The following is a 27,786-nucleotide window of genomic DNA, read 5'->3' as shown; positions in this document are numbered from 1 at the left end:
AATTCTATCTGAACTATGACTGTAATGCCCTACTCACCTATTGCAGAATAGACAAGTCCAAAAGTAAAGTGAAAATAGAATGGCTGACAATTTTTCTAACCCAAAGAGATTAGTAAGTTTTTCTGTTATTTTATGTACTTAATGAAATTAGATAATATCCAGATCAAAATGAATCAGTCAATACTTTATTTACATGTTATATGACGTGATCTTGATTCCTTGACTGTTACAAAATTTACTTGGTAAATGTTGCAGCAGGAGTGTACACATTAATAATAATAATAATTTCTAACCAACTTCTTCTCTTGGATACCACAGGTGCTAGTTGCATTGATTTGACCTAAAATGTGTTTGACCTTGATATTTATACAATAAAATATCAATATATTAAAAAAAAAAAATTAAAAAAATTTTTTTTGACCTAAAATGTGTTAAATGTGTTTGACCTTGTTATTTATACAATAAAATATCAATATATTAAAAAAAAAAAAAAAAAAAAAAAAAAATTTTCACTGTTATATTATTATAGTCTATAAAAATATAACAGTGAAAAAAAATTTTTTTTTTTTTTTTTTTTTTAATATATTGATATTTTATTGTATAAATAACAAGGTCAAACACATTTTAGGTCAAATTAATGCAACTAGCACCTGTGTTGGATACCACATAAATTCAGTACAGTGAAGATTATGAGTGGACACTGATTGTGATAGCATTCACGAAAATCTTTTTACAAGAAGAAATTTTTTACATGTCAGTTGTGATAGAATAATTATTATTTATAATTTGGATGCTCCTTATAGTGTGACGAATATGTACACCAGGAGGTGAATTTGTATACATGTACAGTACAATCCACTTATGTCTGCACCTGGGATTTAAGATCAGTCCGCTTTAAGACCAATTTTTAAAAGAACAAAATTTTCTTTTCTTAATGATCCACAAGTAAAGTCCACCACCTCATTTAAATCCTGTTTTAATCCACCTCTTTCAGTCCTCTTTTCTACCTGAGTCAGTCTACAGGTATTTCACTCAATTATAATGACCACTGAAAATCGAGACAACACATACTTAGATTCAAGTTTGCTGTTATTTTCTGCTTAAATTTAGGTATGACACTTGGTGAAATTGCAATAATAATAACATAATTACCGGGTATACAAAGTCATAATACTAAATATCTTAGTCCACTGGACTCCAGTGCTGATGAGATGTTTGTGCTATTTTGTGTATGGGCAATTAATCTCCTCTCTCTGTAAAGTCTAAAAGGCCCAATATGTCACAGATATGCTTTTATTTTAATTTCACAAAAGCTTTTCATTTTGGGTTCCCTTTTAAAGTTTTCTTAAATAAATAGTCAATGTTTGCCCAATTTTCTGAGCTTAAAATTTAAATATTTTGCTTCTGCTGCTTTTTTGCAATAAAATATACAGTGATTTAGTATTTTGTATGGAAGTGTATACACTAATTTGTTTACATTTTTCTTCTTTTCATTATGACAAATTATTTCACATTCAGCGCTACTTTCTTCAGGTAATAAGCATCTAACAATTCTCTAAAACAATAATTTAAATGTTATATAATTCATGTTTGCCATTTAAAAAGAAGAAAAAATTTAATCACTTCTGAGGCATATTGTGCCTTTTATATGTGTTATTCTGAATGATATTATTCCTGTTTTAGGCTCACCAAGCTGGAAGTTATGATTCTGAGTTTGAGTTTGACAGTGAATCTGAAAGAAAAAGGTATACATGTTTTATATAATTATACATTGTATGATTGTAATATGAAACTGATTATATAAATGTGTAATAATATGCATGCTTGGAAAGTATATAGTGCACCAGCTGTTGTAAAGAGTTTATATCCAATATTACACTTGAAGTCATAAAACACACTTAAAAAGCGTCTCTTATTTCTTATTTATGTTGTCTACTTTTGATATACTCACATACAAAACCACATACCGGTAATATTTATACATACATTTTATGAATATGGCATCTACAATAAGGCAAATATAAAGGGTACATTATTTGCTTATAGACTTATAATTGTTAAAAATTTTACTCTCTGAGTTACATTTAGATTATAAGATACAGTTCAACTCAATGTGGTTTAAACTGTCGAGATATATATATCATATTAGTCGCGTCACGATAAAACCAACATAATGTGTTTGCGACCAGCATGGATCAAGTGGATCTTGATCCATGCTGTTTGCTTACCAACCCTATTACAAGAACAGAAACTGATAGCGAACAGCATGGATCCTGATCAGACTGCGGGGAGGAGCAGGCTGGTCTGGATCTATGCTGGTCGCAAATGCATTATGTTGGTTTTGTCATGACGCGGCTCATATCATATGTTACTTTATGGATAGGCAAGATCTCCACCTCTCACTCTGACTCAAACCAAAATATTTTTTGTCTCTGCTGAAGACATAAAGCTATTTTATTGACTTAAATAGTAAAATGACCATGTTCTAACATTTGACAGAATTTATTTTAGCTTGATAGTGTAAGAAGGTATATGCTTACAGACACACTGTGGTATCTGTTCCTGGAACCAACCAGTACTTAGCAAGAATTGTAAAGAACTTGCTTAATTAAGGAAACAACAGCTTGCCCCTAATTGGGTTTGAAACCACGCGGCTTAACAATCCTTAGATTACTAGTCTGATATGTTAGCTACTTAGTCATTCTGCCTACATGCATACTATATACTTATTTTGTAGAAGGAAATATGAAGACCTTGCAAAAAAGGAAAAGAAGAAAAGCTCAAAGAAAGGTCACAAGCGAGAACTCGAAGATGAATACAACAAGTATGAACTAAGTCTTATAAATTTCACCACTAGTCTACAAGTTAATTCAGATTCTTAGATTGATAAAATAACAACAGTTAAAGGCTCATTATGCTTTTACTTTATTTTCTCAAAACCGTTTTATTTTTGGTGTTCTGATATAGTTAACAAAAAGTAACTCTGTGGCCAATTACCTGAAACATGGCATCATATGCTTTTGTGCCTTTTGACAATTTGTACAGTTATGGACTGATTTACTATTTTGTATGGAGGTCAAAATATGTCTATGTTTACATTTTGCTTACTACCTTTTATGACAAAAAAATTCACATTAAGGACATGTTACTTCATGTGAAAAGCATCTAAATTGCTCTAAATCTATTATTTAAACAATATAATACTCATAGTTGCCCTTGTAAAAGAGGAATGATTGTTATTGTTTCTGTGGCATAATGTGCCTTTAAATATATCATCAAAATTTAATATATGAATTGATTGTATCTTAAATCTCATGACAAATATATTTGAAACTAGAGGCAGAATTCACACCAAATTAGCCATGATGCTTTTTACAAAATTAGAAAAAGAAAGTGAAAAAAATCTTTAACCTTTAAATTAGCCTGTTAGCAACAACATATTCTACCTATGAGGCTAGTGCAGACCATGATCAGTCGGCATTTAGCTGTAGTGTTTCAGCATGGTCTGTCCTGTTAGCTATTCAGTAGTCCATAGTGTGAAATTTTGTTTGTTTGTTTGTTTGCTTCATTTTACGCCTTTTCTCAACAGTATTTCAGTCATATAGGCGGGTAGTTTCCTAACCATCGTTCCTGGAGAGTTACACCAGTACTAGACTACCTTCCTCCGCGCTAAACTACCAAAGCATCTCCCGGGGATCGAACCCACGCCAGAGAGGTAACTGGATTAGAAGTCATCGACTCTAACCCCTCGACCACGGAGGCAGTGTGAAATTAAACCCAGAATAACATTTGTCCAGATTTAATGGTGGATAAGTTCATTTAATATATTTAGAATGGTCCCGTTCAGTCCTGATGGTTACTTTCATTACCAGTATTAAAATATTCTCTGCAATCAAGTGCTTTAGAAACTACTGTCTACATGTCCATATATTGAGGTGAGCAATAAAATCCCACTTAGGTTTTTTTTTGTATTATATTTTGTTTTTGTTTTTCTATCTACATGTCCATTTACTGAGTTGAGCAATTAAGGCCCACATTGACCTCTTGTTTTATATTTTGTTTTTTGTTTACATGTTCATTAACTGAGGTGAGCAATAAAATGGCACTAAGGCCCCTTGTATAATATTTTGTTTTTGTTTTTCTGTCAATACTAGCAATGAAAGTTCACTTGGGTCTCTTGTATTAAATTTTGTATTTCTGTGTACATGTCAACTGAGGTGAGCAATAAAAGACCACATGGACCTCTTGTATTATACTATTTTGTTTTTGTTTTTCTGTCACCATGTCCATTTACTGAGGTGAGCAATAAATTGCCAGTTGGGCCTCTTGTATTATATTTTGTTTTTGTTTTTCTGTGTACATGTCCATTAATTAAGGTGAGCTGTGAGGTGGGCCTCTTGAATTATATTTTGTTGTTTGTTTTCAGAGAAGAGGGACGTATAATGAGTCACAGGATAGTCAGTATGGATGCTGTATCCTTTACTTTCCTGTTGATTTACTCGAGTGATATAATCATGATTAAAACAGCTTTGCCTCCAGGAGTTGTTTTTGAAAATCATGCAAGTCATCCTGGCAGCTAAATATGATTTAATTGTTATATTTATGAATATGTAAACTTTTTGCTGAATTTTAACAATGATTATGTAACTATAAATTCAAAGGAACTCCACTGAGGTCTTAGTGCAAAAAAACATAAAATTTGAAAATCTTACAAATACCAAATGAAGCACTTATAATGGAAAACTCTGCAAAAGATAACAAAGAAATTTACTCTGAACTAAATTGAAAATTAATTACACAGTAATTTTGAGTCAAATTTGAGAGAAAAACGTGGAAACGCTGTTTCATTTTCTGGTCTTTTTTCACGCTTAAATGATTATTCTGGAAAAACAGTATGAGGGAATGAGCTAAATATTTATACATAAGTTATTGGATCAATTGGTACACATATCTTGGAAAAATATTCTCTGTCCTTTCATGTCTAAAATGTCAAATAACTCTGACATTGATTTTACTGAATTATATATTATGGCCAGAGCTGCATTACTGGTACTGGTAATGGTACTGCAGTACGTACTGCAGCGATTTTGCAAGTACTGGTACTGATACTGAATGACTCTTACAAAAATTTGCTACTACTGGTACTGCATTACTGTCTTAAAAAGTGGTACTGCTACTGTGTTACAATGCAGTACTTTTGGTTTTAATAAAAATAGCATCATTTTTTCTCATAAAATAAAGCTGTATTATTTCAGTTTTTATTATTATTATTATTATTTATTATTTTATTTCAGTAAAAAAGTAAGATATCTAATCTATAGATAATTTGCTGCAATATTCCTTCAAATGTTAACATAGTATTCAACATAAAAAAACACCAAAGACTTCAAGTAAAAATGAAATTGACATAAACAGACTCAATAACTCTTAACCCTAAAATATTCTTATTACAATCTTTTAATACTTTGTATTTACTAGTAAAAGAGCAAAATAATCACTAATTAATTGCTTCTATTCTAAATAATCCTATTTCAAGTGATATTGTTAGCACCATAAAAAGTTCTTATTTACTTTAATATAAATTGAAAAGAGGTGTAAAGGTGTGAAAGGCAACAAAAGACTGTTGTGTTTTAAATGAAAGATGATTGCATTGTATTACAGTTGAGTGGTTACTAAACAATAAGATATGACATGAATATATATTGTAAAAATTGTTTGTAAAAAGTATGTTAAAACAAGTTGTAAAAATGTTATGCTATCTTTAAAGCTACATGCCTCCAGATGAGTCAAAATATTTCAATAAAATCAAACTTGAGAAAAATGTACTAATATGTAAGGAACAGTAAAAAGTTTCAAGATTCAAGTAATATTTTACATATTATGTGTAAGTAATGACTAATTTTTCCATATTTCAACTATATTTCTAATGAGTTACTAACGCAGTAACCCGGGTGTAAAAAGTCCATGCTTTTCCAGGGATTTCCATGGAAAATAAGAGGCTGGAGTATTGGAACAAAATTTTCCAGCCTTTTCCAGCCTGAAGCTGAGAAAAAATGGGCTGGAAAAACAGGGAAAAAACATGGAACATTTTCCATGCTGCATGGAACATTTTCCATGTTTTCCATGGAAAAGCATGGACTTTATTCCATGCTTTTCCATGTACATGGAGTATTGGAACAAAAGTATGGATTTTTTTCCAGGGTATTCCATGTGTCTGCCAACCAAAGAGGCTGGACTTTTTACCATGGTAAATAGTCCAGCCTTGATGGAATAACATGGAAAAAAATCCAGCCTAATTCCAGCATCCCTGAATGTTCTTAAAATTTAAAATTCTCTGAAGAAATTCAGCACAGGAATGTTTGGGGTGGAATTTTTATTAGTTTAACATGATCACATATTTCTTTCACAAAATTTAATACATATCCTTTAGTCCAAATACAGAATAGAACATCCTACATTCACTATAGCACAAACAGTTATTTTTCTAGCTGCAGGTTTGATAGCTAGGTTCTGGTTGTCTTATAAATTTTAGCAATTATTTTGCTCTTAATCTGTCAATGATAAACTGTTTTAATCTTAGATTTGTTTCAAGTGTTTCTGATTATTTAAATTACTATTTCTTATATTGATGTCCATTTTCAGTCCTCTACCTATGTTTCCTAGAACTTCTTGTGGTTGTGCTCACCTTTAAAGAAAAAATTCATAATAAATTTAACACAGATGTGGTAATGACTTATGTTTTATTGCATATAAATATTTTGCAGTTATATTTGGTATGTTTTAATAACATCAAATCTAATGTTTCAAATGTATTAACTATTAAATATTAACTATGCTTATGCATATTCAAAAATACTAAAGCATGCAGTATATCTTATTTCAAAGTGCACAAGTGTTTAAGAATTTCTCTGTACATGTATAAGAATTAAGTAAATTTGGGACAATATTTATCACCCAGTATTTATTTTTTCAAGAAAAGACATGGAATAAAAAAGTACAGTCGTATTGAGATTTAAAAATATACCTTTTCAGGATTAATACTGCACATCATTATTAAACACTGTTGGTAATTCTCACAGTCAGCACTTATGTCCCAGCCTGCAAGTTATGTAATTGTATAATGTAACATGTAATTTTAGATTGTTCCATTGAAAACACAACACATACATGGAAATAACAAATGATTATGATGACCCTGTTCAGCTGTTCAAAACTACTGATTGTACCATTTAGTCCTATTAAATCAAATTGATTTAATTTGTTTTATTTGTAGGAAATGAAAAAGATCTACTAACAATTGTCATTTTAACAATTATACATTATAAAGAAATCATTGAATAATTTATATTTTAAAGATTATACATGTATAGATTAAAAACAATTATCAGAAAAAACAAATGCATGAAGTTGAAAATATAAAAACAACCTTGATCTCTTGTTACAAATGTTGATAGTTTGATATATAACCTGTTTCTGCATTGATGTAACTTAAGGTTTATAAATACCTGATTCTGTTGTATATCTCCTTTTCCCAGGTGATTCTTATTGTTATCAATACAATACAATACAATACAATATTTCTTTATTTTGTCAAGATTACATATAATGTAACAACAGACAATTTACAAATAATATCAGTATTATAACATATGTGGGTTAACAATTTATATAGAACGAGACATGCAAAAAATATTTCGAAAACAACAGTTTATAAGAATAACGTGTCTAATGTTATGAAAGTTTTGATTAAATAGCCTTTACCAGGGGAACAGTGTAAAAACCGGGCATTTTTGCATGTACACAAATAAGTTCTATTTAGAAGAATTATACAAGTCAATTTCTCCCAACTAGTACTTTATATCTAGCAGTTTTCATACTATAAAAAAATAAAAATTGGAGACATTAGAATAAAACTAACAGTATCTATACGTTCGTAATAATCTCAAATAACTGTATAAATACAAAGACACGATTTACTATTGTGTTGCACGATTATTTTGTAGTAATCATGTCAGTCTAGGAATTTCATTCATAAAGTGGATTTAGTCGGTAGCGTTGACCAATCAGAGTAAATTTTACCTGGCAAGTTGTTTAATTTTATTTATAAGAAGAAAGCAACTTATTGTTTCAAAATATATGAAACAAACATACTTAAAGATTTCAAGGTAGCATAGTCGGTACTATTTAACAATTCATTATACTTGATTACATTTGGATGTTTATAATAATATTCTGGGATATATTTTTTCCTTATGACAGTAAAACGTTTACAGGACATAATTGCGTGAAATTCGTCTCCAAGTGTTCGGCACTCTTCGCAGATACGCTTGTTGTATGGAGTATTGTTATATCTTAGAATTTCTATCGGAAGACGGTGATTAGCTGTACGAAATTTAAGAAGCGGTATGTACAAGTTTTTCGGTAATATTGTTAATAGTCTTCTCTTTATGTTCTTGTTTATACAAATAATATAATTTTCCTTTGTTTGAGGCTTGTAATTTTCCATTCCAATCTGTTATAAATTGATCTACTAGCACTTGCTTTATTAGTAAATGGATATTTTTTATAGTGATATCTTCTTGATTCAAGAATAGATAGGGGAAACCTGTATTGTTTAAAATATCTTTTACTGAATTTAGCCATCTGTAGGAGTTATCACTTTGAATCATTATTTTGTAAATAATATTTGAATATTTATTCGAATCATTTGTTTTTAAAATATTCCAAAACCGAATTATTTTTGTATTGATATTTATTTGCAAGGGATAACGCCCCAATTCCCCATATAACATATAAGCGGGGGGTACTTTTCCTTGTATTTGTAATTTTTCTTTAGAAAATCTAAATGAACCTTTTCTATGTCGTTGTTATTTTCTATACCCCATATTTCGCTTGAAAATGTGAGTATGGGTAAGATTGTGTTATCAAATAATTTAAGCTGAAGATCTAAAGGTAGATTTAGGTTAAAAAACGTTTGTATAACAAATGCATCGCCTTTTTTGCTTGAGTTATAATATGGTCACGTGCTTTGTTAAATTTGCCAGTCTGACTAAAAACAACTCCCAGATACTTATATTGTTCTGTTATCTCAATAGGATGATTATTTATGTAAAAATGTTAGGTTACGAGTACCGCGTTTATTCGAGCCGAAAACAATAACTTTCGTTTTTTTCTGTATTTATTTGCAGTTTCCATTCGTTGCAGTACGAGTAGAAATCATTTAAGCATTTCTGAAAAATCTTGAGGGTTTTCGCGCCAGAATAATAGTATCGTCCGCGAAGAGAAGAGCTAGGATAGTTAGAGTTTCTATGTTTCTCGTCGGATGCGTAGTCTAATGTAATCCCAGAATTGCCTTTTGATGTCAAGTAAGCTAAAAGGTCATTAAGATACAGGGAAAATAAAGTGGGGACAAATTTTCCCCTTGACGGACCCCAATATCGCACGAGAACATTGCTGAAGTATTGCCATTTAACTGGATACAAGATTTAACCCCTTTATACATATTGCGGATATTAGTCTCAGGAATTTTCCGTTTTATTTCAGTATCGATTAATTTTTGGAAAAAAGTTGCGCACGTGGTAAATTATCAAATGCACGAGAGAAATCAATGAATCCGACATATAGTTTTTGTTTATGTTTTTTTAAAAATTTCTATGAGAAAATTCAATGTAAACACATGATCAAGAGTTGACATATTTTTTCTAAAGGCAGTTTGATTTCCATGGATCAGGTTATTTGTTTCGACAAACCTTGTCAGTCTATCATTTAGGACACTAGTGAATATTTTGAGAGACAGGATAAAATCGTAATGGGTCTATAGTTTTCCGGGGAAAGTTTCGAACCTTTTCCTTTATAGATTGGAATAATGTAACCCTCTGACCAAGTGCTAGGGATAATACCAGTATCCAATATCTTGTTGAAAAGTTTTGCATAGATTGGTAGCATAATATTCTTAGTGCTTTTAATATATTCGTTTGATATGGAATCGGATCTACTATATGCTTTACCATTTTTACATTTTATAATAGCTTTGCTTATTTCGGAATGCGTAATTTGTGAATTTAATATTTCATTTTCGTAATTCATATCGGTTTTCATCGGCCATATAGCTGCTATTTTCAAGATGGTTTATTTACTTTTTCAAAATAATCACGAAATTCTTGTAAATTTGGGGTTTTTATGTCTTTATTACGATTTATGGAATTTAAAAACGTCCAATAACCTTTGGGGTCACTTTTTTCAATTTACGCAATTTCGATTCATTGATAAAATTATGTTTATTTATGTAATACTTCATCGTGCGTTTATACTCCTTGCTTGCGCGGTTGAGTAAGTTTCGGTTATGCGGGTTATTATTTTCTTTGTATGCTTTACGTGCACGGTTATATTGGGATTTTTTACTTCTGCAGTGAGGCCCGAACCAGGCTTTGTTTTTGATTCGTAATTTGTTTTGCGTTTGTTTTTTACGCATTTGAGATTGTACATTACTAGTATGAAATGTGCTCTTGGCGGAGTTTCCAAAAATAATTGAAATGTTTTGCATGATATCATCTAGAAACGGTGATTGCGCAGATTCCTCCGAAGGAAAATTTTCTAGAAGGTTTAAAATATGTGATACATGTTCTTGGTCTATGTTTTGTACAAATTCTATACTTTTATCTGATTGCCATTTAAAGTGCTGGGGACTTGCTTCGGTTTCGCTAACATCTGAACTACTATTATTTAAGACCTCTGTGTCAGATCCGATAATTGTTGTAAGAAGTGAGTGGCCATCGGAAAAAATGCTATCAAGTTCAGTAATGTAGAAATCTTTGAGATATTTTAATAAGTTTGCAGAGGCTATAGTGTAATCTATAACGGAGTTATTTTTAAATGTACAAGCCGCTTCAAGGCTATCAATCCCAAATCTACCATTGAGTATATACAAGTTATTATTTATACAAACATCAACTAGTTTTCTACCTAAATTATTAATATTAAGGTCTTTGGACGCTCTATTTACATTTATGCCTAAACTTCTTAACACATCCGTCTGATTAAAAAAATCAACCATATTTTCATCAAAATCAAAAAAGCTTGACAAAAATGCGTCTGGTTCTGAGAAATCCTGCAACAATCCAATATGAGCATTAGCATCACCAGTTAACATAACATTTCCATAAGAGTTACACATATCAACAACTTCGTTTTCAAAAATTAATAATTCATCTTGGTTGAAGAATCTTGAGGACTCTGGTGGGATATACACAATACCTAATACATTGTAATATCAAGCATTTATTTGACTGAAATGGTTTTTTATTTATCTTGATCCAAAATACGTAATCTGATGTAGAATCGATTTTTTCAACATGTTTACTAATATCATTTTTGATAAAAGCCCCCACTCCACCAGAGCGTCTCAATGATGCTTGTTTTCTAGGCTGGCTTAGAAATACATAATTATCAATGTTTATTTCATCATAGTTTGCAATTTTACATTCTGTACAACAAAAAATATCATAGTTTGATACTAAATCTATAAATTCTGGGAAGTTCGATCTTGATTTAATACCACAGACGTTAAGCGTTCCAATTTTTAGTTCACTACTTTTGAGGTACTTATAACACTTGTTTTTATCACTGTTATTACAAGCATGAATATTGTTCACTGACCCCTGTCTGTCCTATGTGACGGTATTACCAATACTTAAACACTTTAAAGTCTTAAACAAAACAATATCTCCAAAACTGCTAAAATATCAAGTACATCCTCTGTAATTTCAATGCACTCTTTGCTGACCCAGATATCTTAGAATTCAAAATTTACAACAGTTACTCAGGACAGGTCTATCATTATGTAAAGCAGGGTTAATCTGCTCATCATTTTAACTTATATTCTTTGAGCGTGAAAGAAAATATGAAATAGCTAATTGATATATAGATTTTAAAGATCATTACAAATTTTTGTACAAAAATGATTGCAATGTCCTTCTAGACACATTCTTCATATGAAATTTATAATGTTATCTCTCCCCAAAATAATCACATGGAACAGCCTGATCTGAAATGACCAGTGGAGTAAATTAGTCATGCACAGATGGTTAGAAAATGCTGGTCAATGAGTTTTATCAGAGCTCTGATCTGTGTAGCGTAAAATCTCAGTGGATGTAGTATTTATTTTCCTAAATATTGGTCAATTTAATATAGAATATATATGAGATTCTTTCATGCACTGTTTTTTGTTTATTTATTTATTGTTATCCAAAAACATGAATTCTTACAATTTAAAAATGGCAAGCAATGCAATCCCTATCATCTTGATTATTATAGTGTCTGAATGATTTAATCACAGACTTTAATTAATTTATAGTTAAACTTAAAGCCTGTAATTAAATGGATATTATTTCATTGTACATAACTTCATGTAGATTTATTTAAATAATAATATGTATTTTGAACAATCAATTCATTTATGTCTTTAGCATAGACATTTTTTATGAGATACCCTTTTTCAACTACATAAAAAGTATAAAGTGTCAAATTTCAAATCATTTACAGTAACTTGCATTAAAATAAATGATGATTGTATATTTTCTTCGTAAGTTTACAATATTGTGCTGAATATATAAAGTAAGATTTCTGTAAATTTTTTACAAGTTTTTTCCAGCATACTTAGAGAAAGTTTAACACATTTCCAGCATCAAAAAAATCTAAGTTCCACTTTCCATGCTACATGGAAGTAAAGTCCATGGTTTTCCAGGCTTTTACCACAAATGTCCAGCCAATTTCCAGCCTATTCCAGCAATGCTGGAAATGGCTGGACAAAAAAAGTCCACATAGCATGGAAAAAATACCAATTTTCCATGAATTTCCATGAAATTCCATGCTTTTCCATAGTTTTCCAGGGTTTACCAGCCTCTCTTCCAGGCTTACCCTGGAAAATCTACACCCGGGAAAGGTTATTTATGTATATTTTGACCACTTTTTGGTAATTTACGTGGTTTGTAAGTGCCATTGATAATGTGTACATTGCTCCCTTTTTGTTACTTCACAATATTACACATTCAAATACATTTAAAAAATGTTCATTAATATTTGCATGAATCTGGCTACATGCTGCTTTAAAGTAAATTATGATTTTATTTCTTTGCTGAATAATATTTGCAATTATTTGTTTGACACTGTGTAGATTCTCTATTTATTATTTATTCAAACTTTGGTTATATGTTTGACACTGTGTATTTATTCAAACTTTGGTGAATATATAAAAGTAATGGTACTGATACTTAATCACTTCCCCCAAAAAAGTACTGGTACTGCAGTACCAAGCTAAAATCTAGTACTGGTACTGGTAATGGTACTGCATAATTTGCCAAGTACTGGTACTGGTACTTAAGTACTACACCCTTAGTACTGATGCAGCTCTGATTATGGCCCTCTATGAACTAGTGTTAAAAAGAACTAAAAGAAGTTCTTTGGCCATTATCTGAGACACAGGTAAACTGTGTCATGTATTCATTTAAATGAAATCTTGCTATTTTTATAAATTCCTACTTTATTCGGGCTCTTGTTTTACTATCTAGCACTGAAAGTAGTTAAGTTTGCTATTCTACTGACAGCTCTTGTTTATAATTGATTTTCAGAGCTCAAACATACTGTATGTAAAATGAAAATAAGATAACTAATTTTTATACTACATTGTATTTGTGTATGTAAGAAGTTACTTTCCCTTAACTTTAGCAAGTTCGACCGTCATAAGTTACTGATAAACAACTATTTAACATATTACTGTGGCCAGAAAACAGATTTCCAGCGTGATAGGTGAGTAATCTTTTTGTAATCTATTTCACCATAGTTTCATTCAGTACTGAAGGACTGGCAATGCCCATGATGTTGTTATTTACAGGAAATTTATGTGATCCCTAAGGAGCTCCTAGTGTGATCCCCAGGGAGCTCCTAGTGTGATCCCAGGGAGCTCCTAGTGTGATCCCCAGGGATCCCCAGGGAACTCCTAGAAAATATTTATGCTCCTGCGTTAATTCTGCACTTTACAAGATTATTTTTTCATATAAACTTTGTTCAGAGTCACTTAAGTGTTCTAATTGGCTGAAATACTTCTTATACAATGCCATATATACAGTGAAAAATTGAAGCTTGCTCAAAGAATACTGTACTTGTACCTCAGAGACGGTTTATTTGTATGTGCATAAAACTTATTATTCCGTTTTGTTCTTTACATAGCATATTACTCGATTCAAATGTTTTTACTAAAAAAATAAAAAATAGTTAACTATTTTTTTTACTTAAGATGGATTAATTTTATTATTCAAAAGCACTCTTAGATGTCATGGAAATAATAAATTATATATTTGATGAAAAAATTTCCAGGGGGTGTAAACAATAATTAACTCCAGACCTACTGATGGCATTTCCAGGAGATTAAAACAATTAACACAAATCAAAACAATAATTAAGTCCAGACCTACTGATTGTATTTTTAGGGGATTAAAACAATAAACACACTGCATAAAGAGAATTACAAACAAAAGCACAAAATGTTGAGTGCAAATCTTAGTTTTCATATACTACAGGTACAATAACCATCCTTAGAATTGAGAAACTGTTCCTTTAAAAAAATGTGTACTCTTTTGAAAAAACATTAACGCTTCCCATATTAGGTGCATCGGCATGGCAGTACTTCTAATTCAAGGGATAGGCCTTCTTGGCCAATGGTCAAGGAAGGTGATTTAGAATCTCTGGTCCGATGCCTCAGTGCAATGGGTTCGAATCCCTCTAGAGATTTTGGATTCTTTCTTGTTCAAAGAAGATATCCAACTATAGGTACCGGTAATAAGTTCACTTTAGCCCTTAGTCTGTGGAAAGCAAAAATCAGTGATAAGTCTTTTCTGACATTAAAAAGCCAGGTCAGTAGCTCATCCATGTAGGATAATCAAGCTCTATACTGTTAGCCCAATTTTTGCATCTTGATATTGAAATTCTGAAACTTAAACATTTTAATGGAATGTTTCAAAGATGGGCAAAACCATTACATGAACTCAGTAAGTTACATGTAAGGGCTGAGTGTCCACTCCTGCTAAAATTAATGAACAAAGTACATACATGATATTCTTGTAAAACTCTACAGTCACCATAGTAACCAGTGCTGGTTTAATCATTTATCCATACCATGTGCTCTGTGTGTTTTGACACATTTAGTTATTCTGAGAGTTGCTTGCCAGATTCAAACCATGTGTTGTGAAATTATCAACAGAGATACTCACAACCTTTATTGAAGCTTTAAAAAAGTCCTTTAATTTTCCTATTAATTTGACGTATGGTTTAAAAATAATATTAATATAATTTTTATTTTCGGCAAAGATTACTACAATGTATTGGTTACAAAGAGACTATAAATTGTGTAACCAAACCTCAACTTAAAAATGATGTTTAATGTTATAAGATATTTACACCATATTCATGAATTGCATGCTTATATCAAAAACCTTTGACCTTAATTATGATTATTTTATTTTGATGACTTTTTACCTTCTATTTAGATCAAAAGATAAAACAGACATGGATGTGATAAGGGAGAATCATAGATTCTTGTGGACTGAAGAAGATGATCCAGATGAAAATTGGTATGTCATTTTTGTAGATGATAATAAAATTCAACATATTTTAAAAAAATGCTCAGTCTGTTTATCTTAAAGGTAGCAGATTATCTATGTGTTCAGTCTGTATGTCCAGGAAAGTAAAAACAAGGGTAAGTCCAAGGGTAGCAAACAATCCATATGACTCTTGGATTAGTGTATATGTCTAAGGGTAGTGTCCATGTGTAGAGTTATTAAATTAGTTCCATGTGTAGCAAAAAGGCCTTATATCAAGGGTTATTTAAAATTCCGTGTGTATCAAAATGTTTGTATGTCCAGGGTAGTTAAAAATTTCATGTGTAGCAACAAAAAATTACGTGTATGCCATGGGTTTTTAAAATTCCATGGTTAGCAAATATCATGTGTCCAGAGGTAGCAAATATGCATTATAATGTCCAAGGGAAGAAATCATTCTATATAACAAATGGGGTAAGTTAAAAGACAATATTTCTATATTATGAAAGTGTATTTGGAGGTGGGCTGTTAACACAGGTTTGACTGTACTGTTTTTGTTTTATTTATGTACAGGTCAAAAAGACTGGCAAAGAAGTATTATGATAAGCTATTTAAAGAGTACTGTATAGCAGATTTAAGCAGATACAAAGAGAATAAAGTTGCTATGAGATGGAGAATAGAAAAGGAGGTGCAGATGGGCAAAGGTTGTATAATTTGAATAATTGTAACTTACATTTGTTATGAAAAATAATCGTTGCCCTTAAAAAACAGAGGTTAACACTACATATGGTGCTTTTGTTAAGTTTCCAAGTTGAATGGAATTTAGGGCTATTCTGTTTGTTGTTGTATTTCATCCTAACCTTCAACTGTTTGATATTTTATTGTTTGATGTTGTATTTACTCCTTAAATATTCAAGTGTTTCATTTTGTATTTCCTCTAAACCTCCTGTTCAAGCAGTTGATTTAAAAATAATGATATAAGTCTAGAAAATTTATACAATTTTAATACAATAGCAGTTACATGACCACAGAATATTTTTATTTTAATTATAAAAAGTAATTCACATTTTCTTTTTGTCTGTATAACATAGGTCAATTTATTTGTGGTAACAAGAAATGCAGTGAATGTGAAGGATTAAGAAGCTGGGAGGTGAACTTTGCTTACATTGAGGATGGACAGAAGAAAAATGCCCTTATTAAACTCAGTATGTATAATTTTACTATAATGAATCAGTTCAGGAGTAGGGATCTTGTTGAAATGGATACTGATGTTATTTTACAAGCCCCTTTAACTGCTGTGGGTGCAAATGGACCTTTCCTTTTTCTGGCAGTGAAATGTTTAGCGCTACCTATTCTATTAATAACTGCTCACAAACAAAACCATATTTAAACCAGATCTATTTTAGTAACTATGTATTATCCCTGCATAGCAGTCAGCCAATATGCATAAAGCTGTAAACAAACAGGATGTTGAAGAAGCTATCAAGATAGATTTAGGGAAGGTTTGTGGTTTGACTCAAATGCTGGCTTGAACCAGAAACATTGAAGGGAGGAATACTGGAGGTCTTCAATCATCATTTTAGGCAAAAATAAACATTAAATCATTGGCGTGACATGGAAAAACCCAACCAAATAAAGATTCCAAATTAATTTTTCATTTTTTAAGAGCAAATTTTGACGTTATTGTAGAAATATAATTATCATTTAAATGATGAGGTAAATTTCCCTAGTTTCGGACGGTGTAATACGTTTTGCCCAAGGCCTTCCAAGTCTTATGGACGGGGGCTAATGTGATTTGATTGGGCCCAAAATAATAACCCAAAATGGCAGTTATTTAAATCGGGTTTAAATAATATACATGTTTTTTAAAAGTAATAAATTTCTTTTGGGGAATCTCCTTTTAAATTCACATCCATAAAATGGGGATGTTTTGGGCCAAACGGAAAAATCAAAAATAACATTAAAAAAATATGTTTTTTTTTACGGGACTGTGCCCTGATTTTTCTAAATTAAATTTTAATATATAGGAAAAGTGGAAAATTTTTTTCTGTTTTTTTCAAAAAAATTCCCCATTACAAAAACAAAATCACACTTAAAACATTGTTTTCCCTCAGTTTTTTCCCCAAGTAAAAAACCCTTACCATTTTCATAGCCATTTCTACGCAGGGGACTAATACATAGTTTTTTTTAAAATGGTACCTTAAAATGGACTGGGCCCTTGCAAAAACAATTGGCTTTTCTTTTTAGCTATGTGAAAGGAAAGTTAAGGATTATCTTGCTTATATTCTTGTGTATACATATTGTATGAGAGGAAAAGGGAAATAAGTATGCATAGTATTTGTTATATTTAATGGACAAATCTATTTAAGATATTAAACTTGGTAAGGATTAATAAACAGTGTTGCAAACTGTATAATCTTATTGAACAACTTGCAAACAGTGTTGTTATTAACTTTTTTAACTTTCAATTGTTCATGAACAGATTCTTTCAAAGTTGCTTTATGATTTAAGAGATAATAAATTTGAATTTATATTTTGATATATTTTCTTTTTAAACGAATGTTTGTCTTACATTTATTGCAAGTATGATAACTCTATTTTTTAGGAAAAAGGAAATTAAGCCATCAAAACGTAAAGACAAGGGATCTTCTAAAAAAGAGAAACAAAGTAAAGAAGATATACAAAACTCAGGTACAATATTATGCAATGATCACATTTACATAAAAGTACTATAATAATTATAACAGCCAATGGTCTTCTAGCAACACTCGTTTCATTTTATTGTCTAGCTACAAACTTAATAATTTCAGTTGCCATATATACTCATAAATATATATAAATAAAAAATGAGAATGAAGATCAACAAGGCAAGGCAACTTTTACAGAATACATCCCCAACACAATCCAGTCACATCAATAGGGCACCCAGAAGGCACTGAACTAAAAATTGGGGAGGACACAAGGGCGGTGAAAGAAGGGGAGGAATATGTAAGAAGTAAAATGATAGAAATTAAAAAGGGCCAATACAGGATTTAAAAGGAACAAGGGGCATAAGGGAAAATGAGGGGTACCATAAACTAATTATTATGATATTGCTATGTATAATAGATTATATTGTCATGTCTCCAAGGAATCTGAAACACCTTGCCTTGTCAATCCTTCCATCATCTGTCCAGACAAACATCCAATATTCTTCAGCTTCAATCCATCCTTAGTTTTAGTTGAAAACAAGGAAATCATATTATCCATTTGGATCCGAAGTGGAAATTTTCACACAATTAAACGGAAATTGCAACCTAAACATGAAAGAAAAAGCCATGTTGGTATTTGCATGCATCACTCTCTTGTATGTAGAAAAGTTGAAAAGAATTGAAGGATTTTACAGAAAACTTCACACAGTGATAGAGACCTGTGTCCAGGAAACATACTTTTACCTTGTTTAATTTTTCAATTGGCTCCCTTTTTGAAAGAGCAGTGTCAAAGAGTGATATCTCTACATTTCATACTTTTGAATAAGAAATAATGCTTGTCTGGACTATAATTCCTTAACTTTGGAAAGTAGTTCATTGAAACTTACATTTACATATATCAGACCTCTTTTTATAATTTAAACACTGTTTGTTTCTTTAAGAAGCAAAGGAAACGCTTGAATTCCCTTTGTTATATGAAAAATATGACTTGCCCATATGATGATATGACTAATGTTTATAGTTTATTTTGATAACTTGATACTTGACATGGGGTATACAGACTATCTAAAAATGGAAGCACATAACACATGGGGAGGTTGTTTTGAATGAAATTGTGTTAGATAATGTGCTTGTCTGTGAATAGGATTGGCACAGTGGAGTACAAATTAAGAATAACAAATTATTTTCATATTCTAAAGCTCACCAGGATCAAAGGTTATGTATCAGCTTAAAGTAGGATATTTTAGAGGGATGGAACAATATCAAAACTGTTTGTTTACTTCTCTGAACATATTGTCAGATTTACAAAATGACAGTCTGTAGGATTCATCTTGGTCATATACTCATTAGTACCATCTCATTTTCTGGGGTTTTTAGCTCACCTGTCACAAAGTGACAGGGTGAGCTTTTGTGATCGCTTTTCCTCCGGCGTCCGTCCGTCGTCCGTCCGTTCGTCGTCCGTCCGTAAACTTTTGCTTTAAATGACATCTCCTCATAAACCACTGAGCCAATTTCATCCAAACTTCACAGGATTGTTCCTTTGGTGGTCACCTTTAAAAATTGTTCAAAGAATTTAATTCCATGCAGAACTCTGGTTGCCATGGCAACCGAAAGAAAAATCTTTAAATATCTTCTTTTAAACAACCCTAAGAGCTAGAGCTTAGATATTTGGCATGAAACATCTTCTAGTGAGTGTCTACCAAGTTTGTTCAAATAAAAGCCCTGGGATCAAAATTGGCCCCGCCCCAGGGGGTCATTGATTTTCCCTATATGCATATAGTAAAAACTTAAAAAATCTTCTTTTAAAGAACCCAAAGAGCTAGAGCTAAGATATTTGGCATGAAACATCTTCTACTGAGTGTTTACCAAGTTTGTTCAAATAAAAGCCCTGGGGTCAAAATTGGCCCCGCCCCGGGGGTCATTGATTTTCCCTATATGCATATAGTAAAAACTTAAAAAATCTTCTTTTACAGAACCGTAAGAGCTAGAGCTTAGATATTTGGCATGAAACATCTTCTAGTGAATGTCTACCAAGTTTGTTCAAATAAAAGCCCTGGGGTCAAAATTGGCCCCGCCCCAGGGGGTCATTGATTTTCCCTATATGCATATAGTAAAAACTTAAAAAATCTTCTTTTAAAGAACCCAAAGAGCTAGAGCTAAGATATTAAGCATGAAACATCTTCTAGTGAGTGTCTACCAAGTTTGTTCAAATTAAAGCCCTGGGGTCAAAATTGGCCCCGCCCCGGGGGGTCATTGATTTTCCCTATATGCATATAGTAAAAACTTAAAAAATCTTCTTTTAAAGAACCATAAGAGCTAGAGCTTAGATATTTGGCATGAAACGTCTTCTAATGAATGTCTACCAAGTTTGTTCAAATAAAAGCCCTGGGGTCAAAATTGGCCCCGCCCCAGGGATCATAGATTTTCCCTATATGCATATAGTAAAAACTTAAAAAATCTTCTTTTAAAGAACTCAAAGAGCTAGAGCTAAGATATTTAGCATGAAACATCTTCTAATGAGTGTCTACCAAGTTTGTTCAAATAAAAGCCCTGGGGTCAAAATTGGCCCCGCCCCAAAAACTTAAAAAATCTTTTAAAGAACTCAAAGAGCTAGAGCTATGATATTTAGCATGAAACATGTTCTAATGGGTGTCTACCAAGTATGTTCAAATAAAAGCCCTGGGGTCAAAACTGGCCCCGCCCGGGGGGGTCATTGATTTTCCTTATATGTGTATAGCAAAAACTTAAAAATCTTCTTTGAAAAAACCCAAATAGCTAGAGTTTAGATATTAAGCATGAAACATCTTTAAGTAAATATCTACAAAGTTTGTTCAAATAAAAGCTCGGGGGTCAAAACTGGCCCTGCCCAAGGGGTGTCATTGTTTTTTTTACTATATATGTATAGCAAAAACTTTAAAAATCTTCTTTTAAAAAACCCAATAAGCTAGAACTTAGATGTTTAGCATGAAACATCTTCTTATGGGTGTCTACCAAGTCTGTTCAAATAAACGAATAAAAGCCCTTGGGTAAAAATTGGCCTGGGGGGGCCTATATACAGGTGAGCGATCTCAGGGCCATCATGGCCCTCTTGTCTAGTGTTCTTTTACCCCTAGCTTGCTATTGGCAACCGATTTTACCCATGCAAGCAGTGCAGACCATGATCATCCAGCACATCTTTGCCTTGCCAATCTGATCATGGTCTGCACTGTTGGCTATTCAGTCAGTACATATTTTGAAAACATAACTTAAAATTATGAATGGTTTTTTCCAGACTGAAAAAGATTTTAACTTATATAATGGTAAAGATTAGTTGCCCCCTTAAAGTGAATCATTAGAGCACTTGAGTAACCTTGCTCATGTTGTTAGCAAATTTGTATGCTTGTGAGTTATGCAGTTGCCCTCTTGTCAATTATTGCTTATGGTTTGGCTAATTATTGACTAAATAATGATAATGTATGCACACATCTGAAAACAACTTTTTTTAGAAATGTTGGTTATAATAGAGGTGTTGATGATTAATTTGAATTTATTGATTAGACACTAAAACAAGCAAATAATAAAGAGACTCTTGTCAGGTCAAATATATTATCACACTAATTTTACAACTGTTTTATGAATAAACATCACCATGGTTTTTTTATAGGTGAAACTCACAGTAAAGTAAATGAAGATGAAGCAAAAACAACAGAAGAAAGAGAAACTAATGAAGAACCATCAGGATCTACAAGTTCTGAAAATATATGGAGTGGACCAGCTAAAGTTATAGACGAAAAATCCAGGTATTTAAAGTTAATACATGTTATTATTGATTGATTATAACTTCACTGGGCTAAATTTCCTCTGATCAATTGAAATTTAAAATGTATATTTCCGTTTTCCTACATAATCTTGGAATTTACTTTCATTATATTGTAACTTTATGACAGTAGAACCCTTGTTTCCTCATTCAACGCCGTCGTTTCGAGGAAGTGGACTAAAATGTCGATAAACAATTTTTTTTTATTTATTTTTTTTTTTTTTTTGGGGGGGGGGGGGGGGGGGTTCTTTAACAATCTTCAGCTTTCTGAAGGGGTAAATATAACACCTTGACTCAAAAAAAGGAAAAAAACTGAAATCAAATACCAAGAACTAATGATTCATCATTGCCACATATTTAATCAAATTTTCAATTTCATTGCAATTTAACATGCAAGGTACATAGCAAAGGCTGTTTTTATGCACAGCATATAATAAGCCTGAAAAATGTAAGCCAAATATCACTGATAAAATGCACAAACTTACTACAAAATGGAGCATAAATACAATACATTTAAACTAGATATATACATGTGTTTTAACATGCTATACATAGCCTAACATATTTTCCAGTTCAGAGGTAAATTCTGTTTGCATAAATGCAAATAAATGTATGTTACAATTATCACTTTCAATCTTCATCTTGGTCAATGTGGTAATTTTTTCTCGCTTATTATATCATTTAATGAATCAATATTTTCTCTTTGCCATAGCAACAAAGTTACTGGTTCATGCCTTATTCCCATATAACAGTTGTTTGTATACTGTAATTTATAATATATGAAATAACATAAATTTCACGAATCTCACATTCTTGAATTAAGTAATAAATCGACCATGATATTCAACAAAATAAGTATATTAAAAGTCTGTTATATCACCTTTGCTCATCAAAGTGATCCATTGATAATAGTGAAAAAGTTAATGAAAAGTGTAAAAAGAATGAATTGTTACAATTAATAATTTGACATGACACCGAAGAATTGCACTGTCAGCATAATACATACTTTTTTGAAATGTTTATAACAGATATATTGACATGTATTTAACATTACATTAAAACATTGAACATTGCCCACAGACATTGTGACACATGTATTTAACATTACATTAAAACATTGAACATTGTCCACATACATTGTGGCATGTTAATTTTACATAACAATAAACAGCTATTATTTTATCTCATGTACATGTATTTAAAATGACAATTTGCATTGAGCATAATGCACGTATTTAACATGACACAGTGAGCATTGGCCACAAGAATTGTGACACATGAATTCGTATTGAACATGCCAGTTGGGCATTGGTCATTAGTATTGTAACACATGTATTTAACATGCCAGTTGGGCATTGGCCACAAGTATTGTGACTCATGTATTGAACATGCCAGTTGGGCATTGGCCACAAGTATTGTGACTCATGTATTGAACATGCAAGTTGGGCATTGGCCACAAGTATTGTGACTCATGTATTGAACGTGCCAGTTGGGCATTGGCCACAAGTATTGTGACTCATGTATTGAACATGCCAGTTGGGCATTGGCCACAAGTGAACATGCCAGTTGGGCATTGGCCACAAGTATTGTGACTCATGTATTGAACGTGCCAGTTGGGCATTGGCCACAAGTATTGTGACTCATGTATTGAACGTGCCAGTTGGGCATTGGCCACAAGTATTGTGACTCATGTATTGAACGTGCCAGTTGGGCATTGGCACAAGTATTGTGACTCATGTATTGAACGTGCCAGTTGGGCATTGGCCACAAGTATTGTGACTCATGTATTGAAACGTGCCAGTTGGGCATTGGCCACAAGTATTGTGACTCATGTATTGAACGTGCCAGTTGGGCATTGGCCACAAGTATTGTGACTCATGTATTTAATATGACATAGTAATCATTGGCTTTAATAATTATGACGCACATATTTAACATGACAAAGTGAGCATTGGCCACAAGAATTGTCCACATGTATCTAACATGACATAGTGATCATTGGTCACGATAATTATGACGCACGTATTTGACATAACAATTGAATGTGAATAAACATAGCAATGTGAGCATTAGCAACATGTATTTAACATGACAATTTGAGCATTGGCCACATGTGTTAAACATGATAGTTTGAGCATTTTGTACATGAACTGTGCATATGTATTAGACATGACAATATAGCACTGAACTCATGTATTAATTATGGTTGAATGACTGAAGTGTTTGTTAATTTTGATTACCAGGAATTAAGTATCTGTTTTGAAGTTTGATAAAAGAAAAACAACATGTAAAAGAATAAAAAAAATGATTTCATGATTGCTTTTTCATGAAATGTTTTCTACCTTTTCTTGGCAGAGGTAATTGAATTTCTATTGATTACTTTGTTCAGATATACTCTAATCTGTTCCCAATTATCTGTAGGTTCAATCTGTCTAAGAATGACTATAGGCTCAGGTATAAGTCAGTGACTTGTACTTGATTTACTTTCATTTGTCTTCTAAGCTTTTCATGAGATAGTGATCCTATTAACTGTCATTAATAGAATTAGTCTGTAATTGAATCATTTTGTAGGTGTTGGAATATATTGATAATTGGGTGATAGTTTTTAAATATGTTTAGACTTAAAAGTAAAAGAGCAGACCATGATCAGAAGGCATGGATGTACCGGATGATCTTGGTCTGTACTTGTGGCATGATAAGATTGAGTGGCCACCAGCAGTCTAAGCGTTAAAGAAAACCGCAATTTTTCACAAAATGCTCATGCAGTAATGGGTTAAACTTATCACTACTGATTTGTCACGCGAAGCTTATTCAATAGTTATATATATTGTATAATTAAAGTCCAGAGAGGTTTCAAAGCATTTTTTGAAAGTCATCATAATGGTTTTCTACAATCTTATAATCTGATATATTCAGGAATGGTTGTGACAAATTATTTTATATATGGATAATGACAGTTAACATCCACTTACAATAATGAAGTACATGTATTTCGTTTAACATATGTTTAATTGAGTATTTTATTTAGTACAAGTGTTGTGCCGAAAAATGATCAAATTCATTTATAAAAAAAAAAAGAATAAATATGCATGATGATTTTCTATATATAATCATTTTCTAAAAGGTCATATTTTCAAAACAAAATTTGTGAAATTTCAAATATGTTAAGTTACAAATATTATATGTTTCAATAACAGATGTCAAATTTAAAATTATGTAACTGGAAGATTAAAATGCGGCTTTTCCTCTTTGTCCAATCAACTGTGCTAAAAGTTTTATAATATATAGGTGGTAAGGTCAATTAAGCTGTCTGTACTTATCATGTTGTTAAACCTTTACTAAGAAAGAAACATTAAAACATAAAACGGAACATTGTGTTGTAATTCAATCCACCTTCAGTAGAACCTATAATTTAGCGCATAACACAAGATCATTTCAATTATTTTGTCTAACTCACTAAACCTTGAGTAAATCAATTATTTTCTATTCTCAAATACTTCTAAACAACAACAACAAATATTATAGGTTTAGGTCTTTGTATTTGACAGAATTATTACATTTTAAGAACAATAATTCTCTAGTCTATTGCAAAAAACATCTGTTGGAATGAGTGCTGTCTCGAATTTCAGCGTAGTCATGATCAAATCAACTGAAAATATCTAAAACTAAGAAAACACTGTAAAAATAAAACCGAACATAAAAAGGGTGGGTGGAACGGGAATATGTATGCTTTCTTCTGTCATTTTACGAATTGTATTCTATCAAATACAGACCGCGAGTGATACTTTTACGCATATATTCCCTTATACACGCACGAGAAAATTGTTCAAAATTATAAAGGAATGTGCAACAGAGTAAATCGAATTAACGTAAAATCATAAATATTTGCTATATATGTAACAGATACCATAAACTGCGTATTGTTTGAAACAAAAATAATTTCATTCACAATAGGTGCAAATTAAATTTGATTTGATATTGCAGGAAAGAACTGCTTACTTGTCACGAAAGGATTTTACAAAATCACTAAACTAAATCGCCTGAAGTCACAATGGCCATAGGTTAATGTCGGTTGACCTCTGCTAGTGTTGATAATAATTCTGCCTAGATTTTGAATCATTCTCTCTTTGAAAACTACCTGGGTAGCTCTTGGAAGACGCAAGATTGTTGATCTGTTGTTGACTTGTCTTCGTTCGTCAGTAAACATTCATTCTTTTTTTTAATTTTCATATTCGGCATTAATAAACATATTGATGCCTTTGGCGATAAATATGTCATGTATTTTGAAGTGTCTCCAGAATAACATATTGAAAATTTTCACCTGGACTTAATAAAAAATAATCAATTCTAAAAAATTATACATTTACATTCGTGCGTGGGTGCGTGCGTGCTATCTATCATTCATTCATTCCCTTTATAATTTCAGGGAAGAGGAATTCGACGAATATTTTGCTGATATGTTTCTGTGATGAAATGACGGTTGAGACAGTAAGACTTGTTTAGCATAATAACACATGTACAGGGAAGTGGTTTAGAACTGACGTAGGAAGGCTGCTGTATAGAAGGATCTGTCGATTAAAGTTTCAACAGGATTGAATCGTTTCTGGCAATTGCGATAAAGATTGTAATATTAAAGGAAAAAAAGATACATTTGTTGTTTAATCATTTGTCAACTTTGACGTTTCCGGAATATATAATTTGATACAATAGAGATAATTCCATTGTCAATTAGAACAGATAATGAAAATACCTAATTAAATTGACAGACTTGATCATTGGATAACACTATTGTGCGACAACATTTGTGCTGATTTTGGATAGCCTATGAATATTTTCTTGTTACTTGTAGTTTTTATTTTATGAGTTTTGAACATGAAGTTCTATATTAGTGAAAGCTTTTACCTTTATACCATATGTAAATTATGAGGAGATAAGATATAGCCTTGTGAACCAAACAGTTAGCTGTGTTGGCATGTTCTTTTTTAGTAAAATTCAAATCACACGGACACACTGTCAAAAACAAAATGAATAATATACTGTATTGATTTAAAAGATGATTGAAACGTTTGTTAACATATTCAATAAAAGTTATTGATACTTGGTTTCTATTATTAGACCCAATATGCCCCTGCAATGCTTGTATCTTTTTAGCTCACCTGTCACAAAGTGACATGATGCGCTTTTGTGATCGCTTTTCGTCCGGCGTCGGTCAGTAAACTTTTACTTTGAACAACATCTCCTCATAAACCACTTAGCCAATTTCATACAAACTTCACAGGAATGTTCATTTGGTGGTCACCTTTAAAGGTATACTATGCTCATCTTTGAGTAAAATATTCTTATGTCAGAAATTCATTGAAACCTATGAAATCCTTACTGAATATTTTAAATCTTAGTAAAAAAGTGTCCATATTTTGCATTGAAAGCTGCGTTCCCTATTTAAGGTCAAGTGAAGTTGGTCTTTTCTTAAAAAAACTGCCAGTTTTTCAATGACACTATATATTCATAATGTGACCACTTATAATGTATGGAGTTTATAACATAACAGATCTACTTTGAATTAAACCAAATTGTGTTTATTTTATATTTACAAAGAGGCTGTGTAGTAGTTATTTATATTTTCAAACCTCAAATTTGATCATAGTATATCTTTAGAATTTAATTTTATGCAGAACTCTGGTTGTCATGGCAACCAAAAAGAAAAAAACAA

At 31.7% G+C, this 27,786-nt stretch overlaps 1 protein-coding gene across 1 annotated transcript; it reads left to right on the top strand.

The window, feature by feature from the left end:
* The first annotated feature begins 44 nt into the window (after positions 1-44).
* LOC132734455 (protein FRA10AC1-like) lies at positions 45-27,173 on the top strand. The gene is made up of 11 exons (XM_060721198.1): positions 45-112; positions 1,684-1,745; positions 2,738-2,824; positions 4,427-4,472; positions 13,727-13,803; positions 15,540-15,623; positions 16,164-16,294; positions 16,682-16,799; positions 18,196-18,281; positions 21,924-22,059; positions 26,503-27,173. The coding sequence occupies exons 1-11, from the start codon at positions 80-82 to the stop codon at positions 26,543-26,545; spliced, it is 903 nt and encodes a 300-aa protein (XP_060577181.1). The 5' UTR covers positions 45-79; the 3' UTR covers positions 26,546-27,173.
* The last annotated feature ends 613 nt before the right edge of the window (positions 27,174-27,786 follow it).

This window comes from Ruditapes philippinarum, unplaced genomic scaffold (genome assembly GCF_026571515.1).
Source record: "Ruditapes philippinarum isolate M1 unplaced genomic scaffold, ASM2657151v2 ctg216_1_1_1_1, whole genome shotgun sequence".
In the NCBI taxonomy this organism is placed as follows: Eukaryota; Metazoa; Mollusca; class Bivalvia; order Venerida; family Veneridae; genus Ruditapes; species Ruditapes philippinarum.
Note: the sequence above shows the minus strand (reverse complement) of the source record. Positions and strands in the feature narration are given on the sequence as shown.

Coding starts and splice junctions, on each gene's coding strand:
- LOC132734455 (XM_060721198.1), top strand. CDS start 80: ATGGCTGACAATTTTTCTAACCCAAAGAGATTA. Junction 1,746..2,737: donor AGTGAATCTGAAAGAAAAAG/GTATACATGTTT, acceptor CTTATTTTGTAG/AAGGAAATATGAAGACCTTG. Junction 16,800..18,195: donor GCCCTTATTAAACTCAGTAT/GTATAATTTTAC, acceptor TCTATTTTTTAG/GAAAAAGGAAATTAAGCCAT.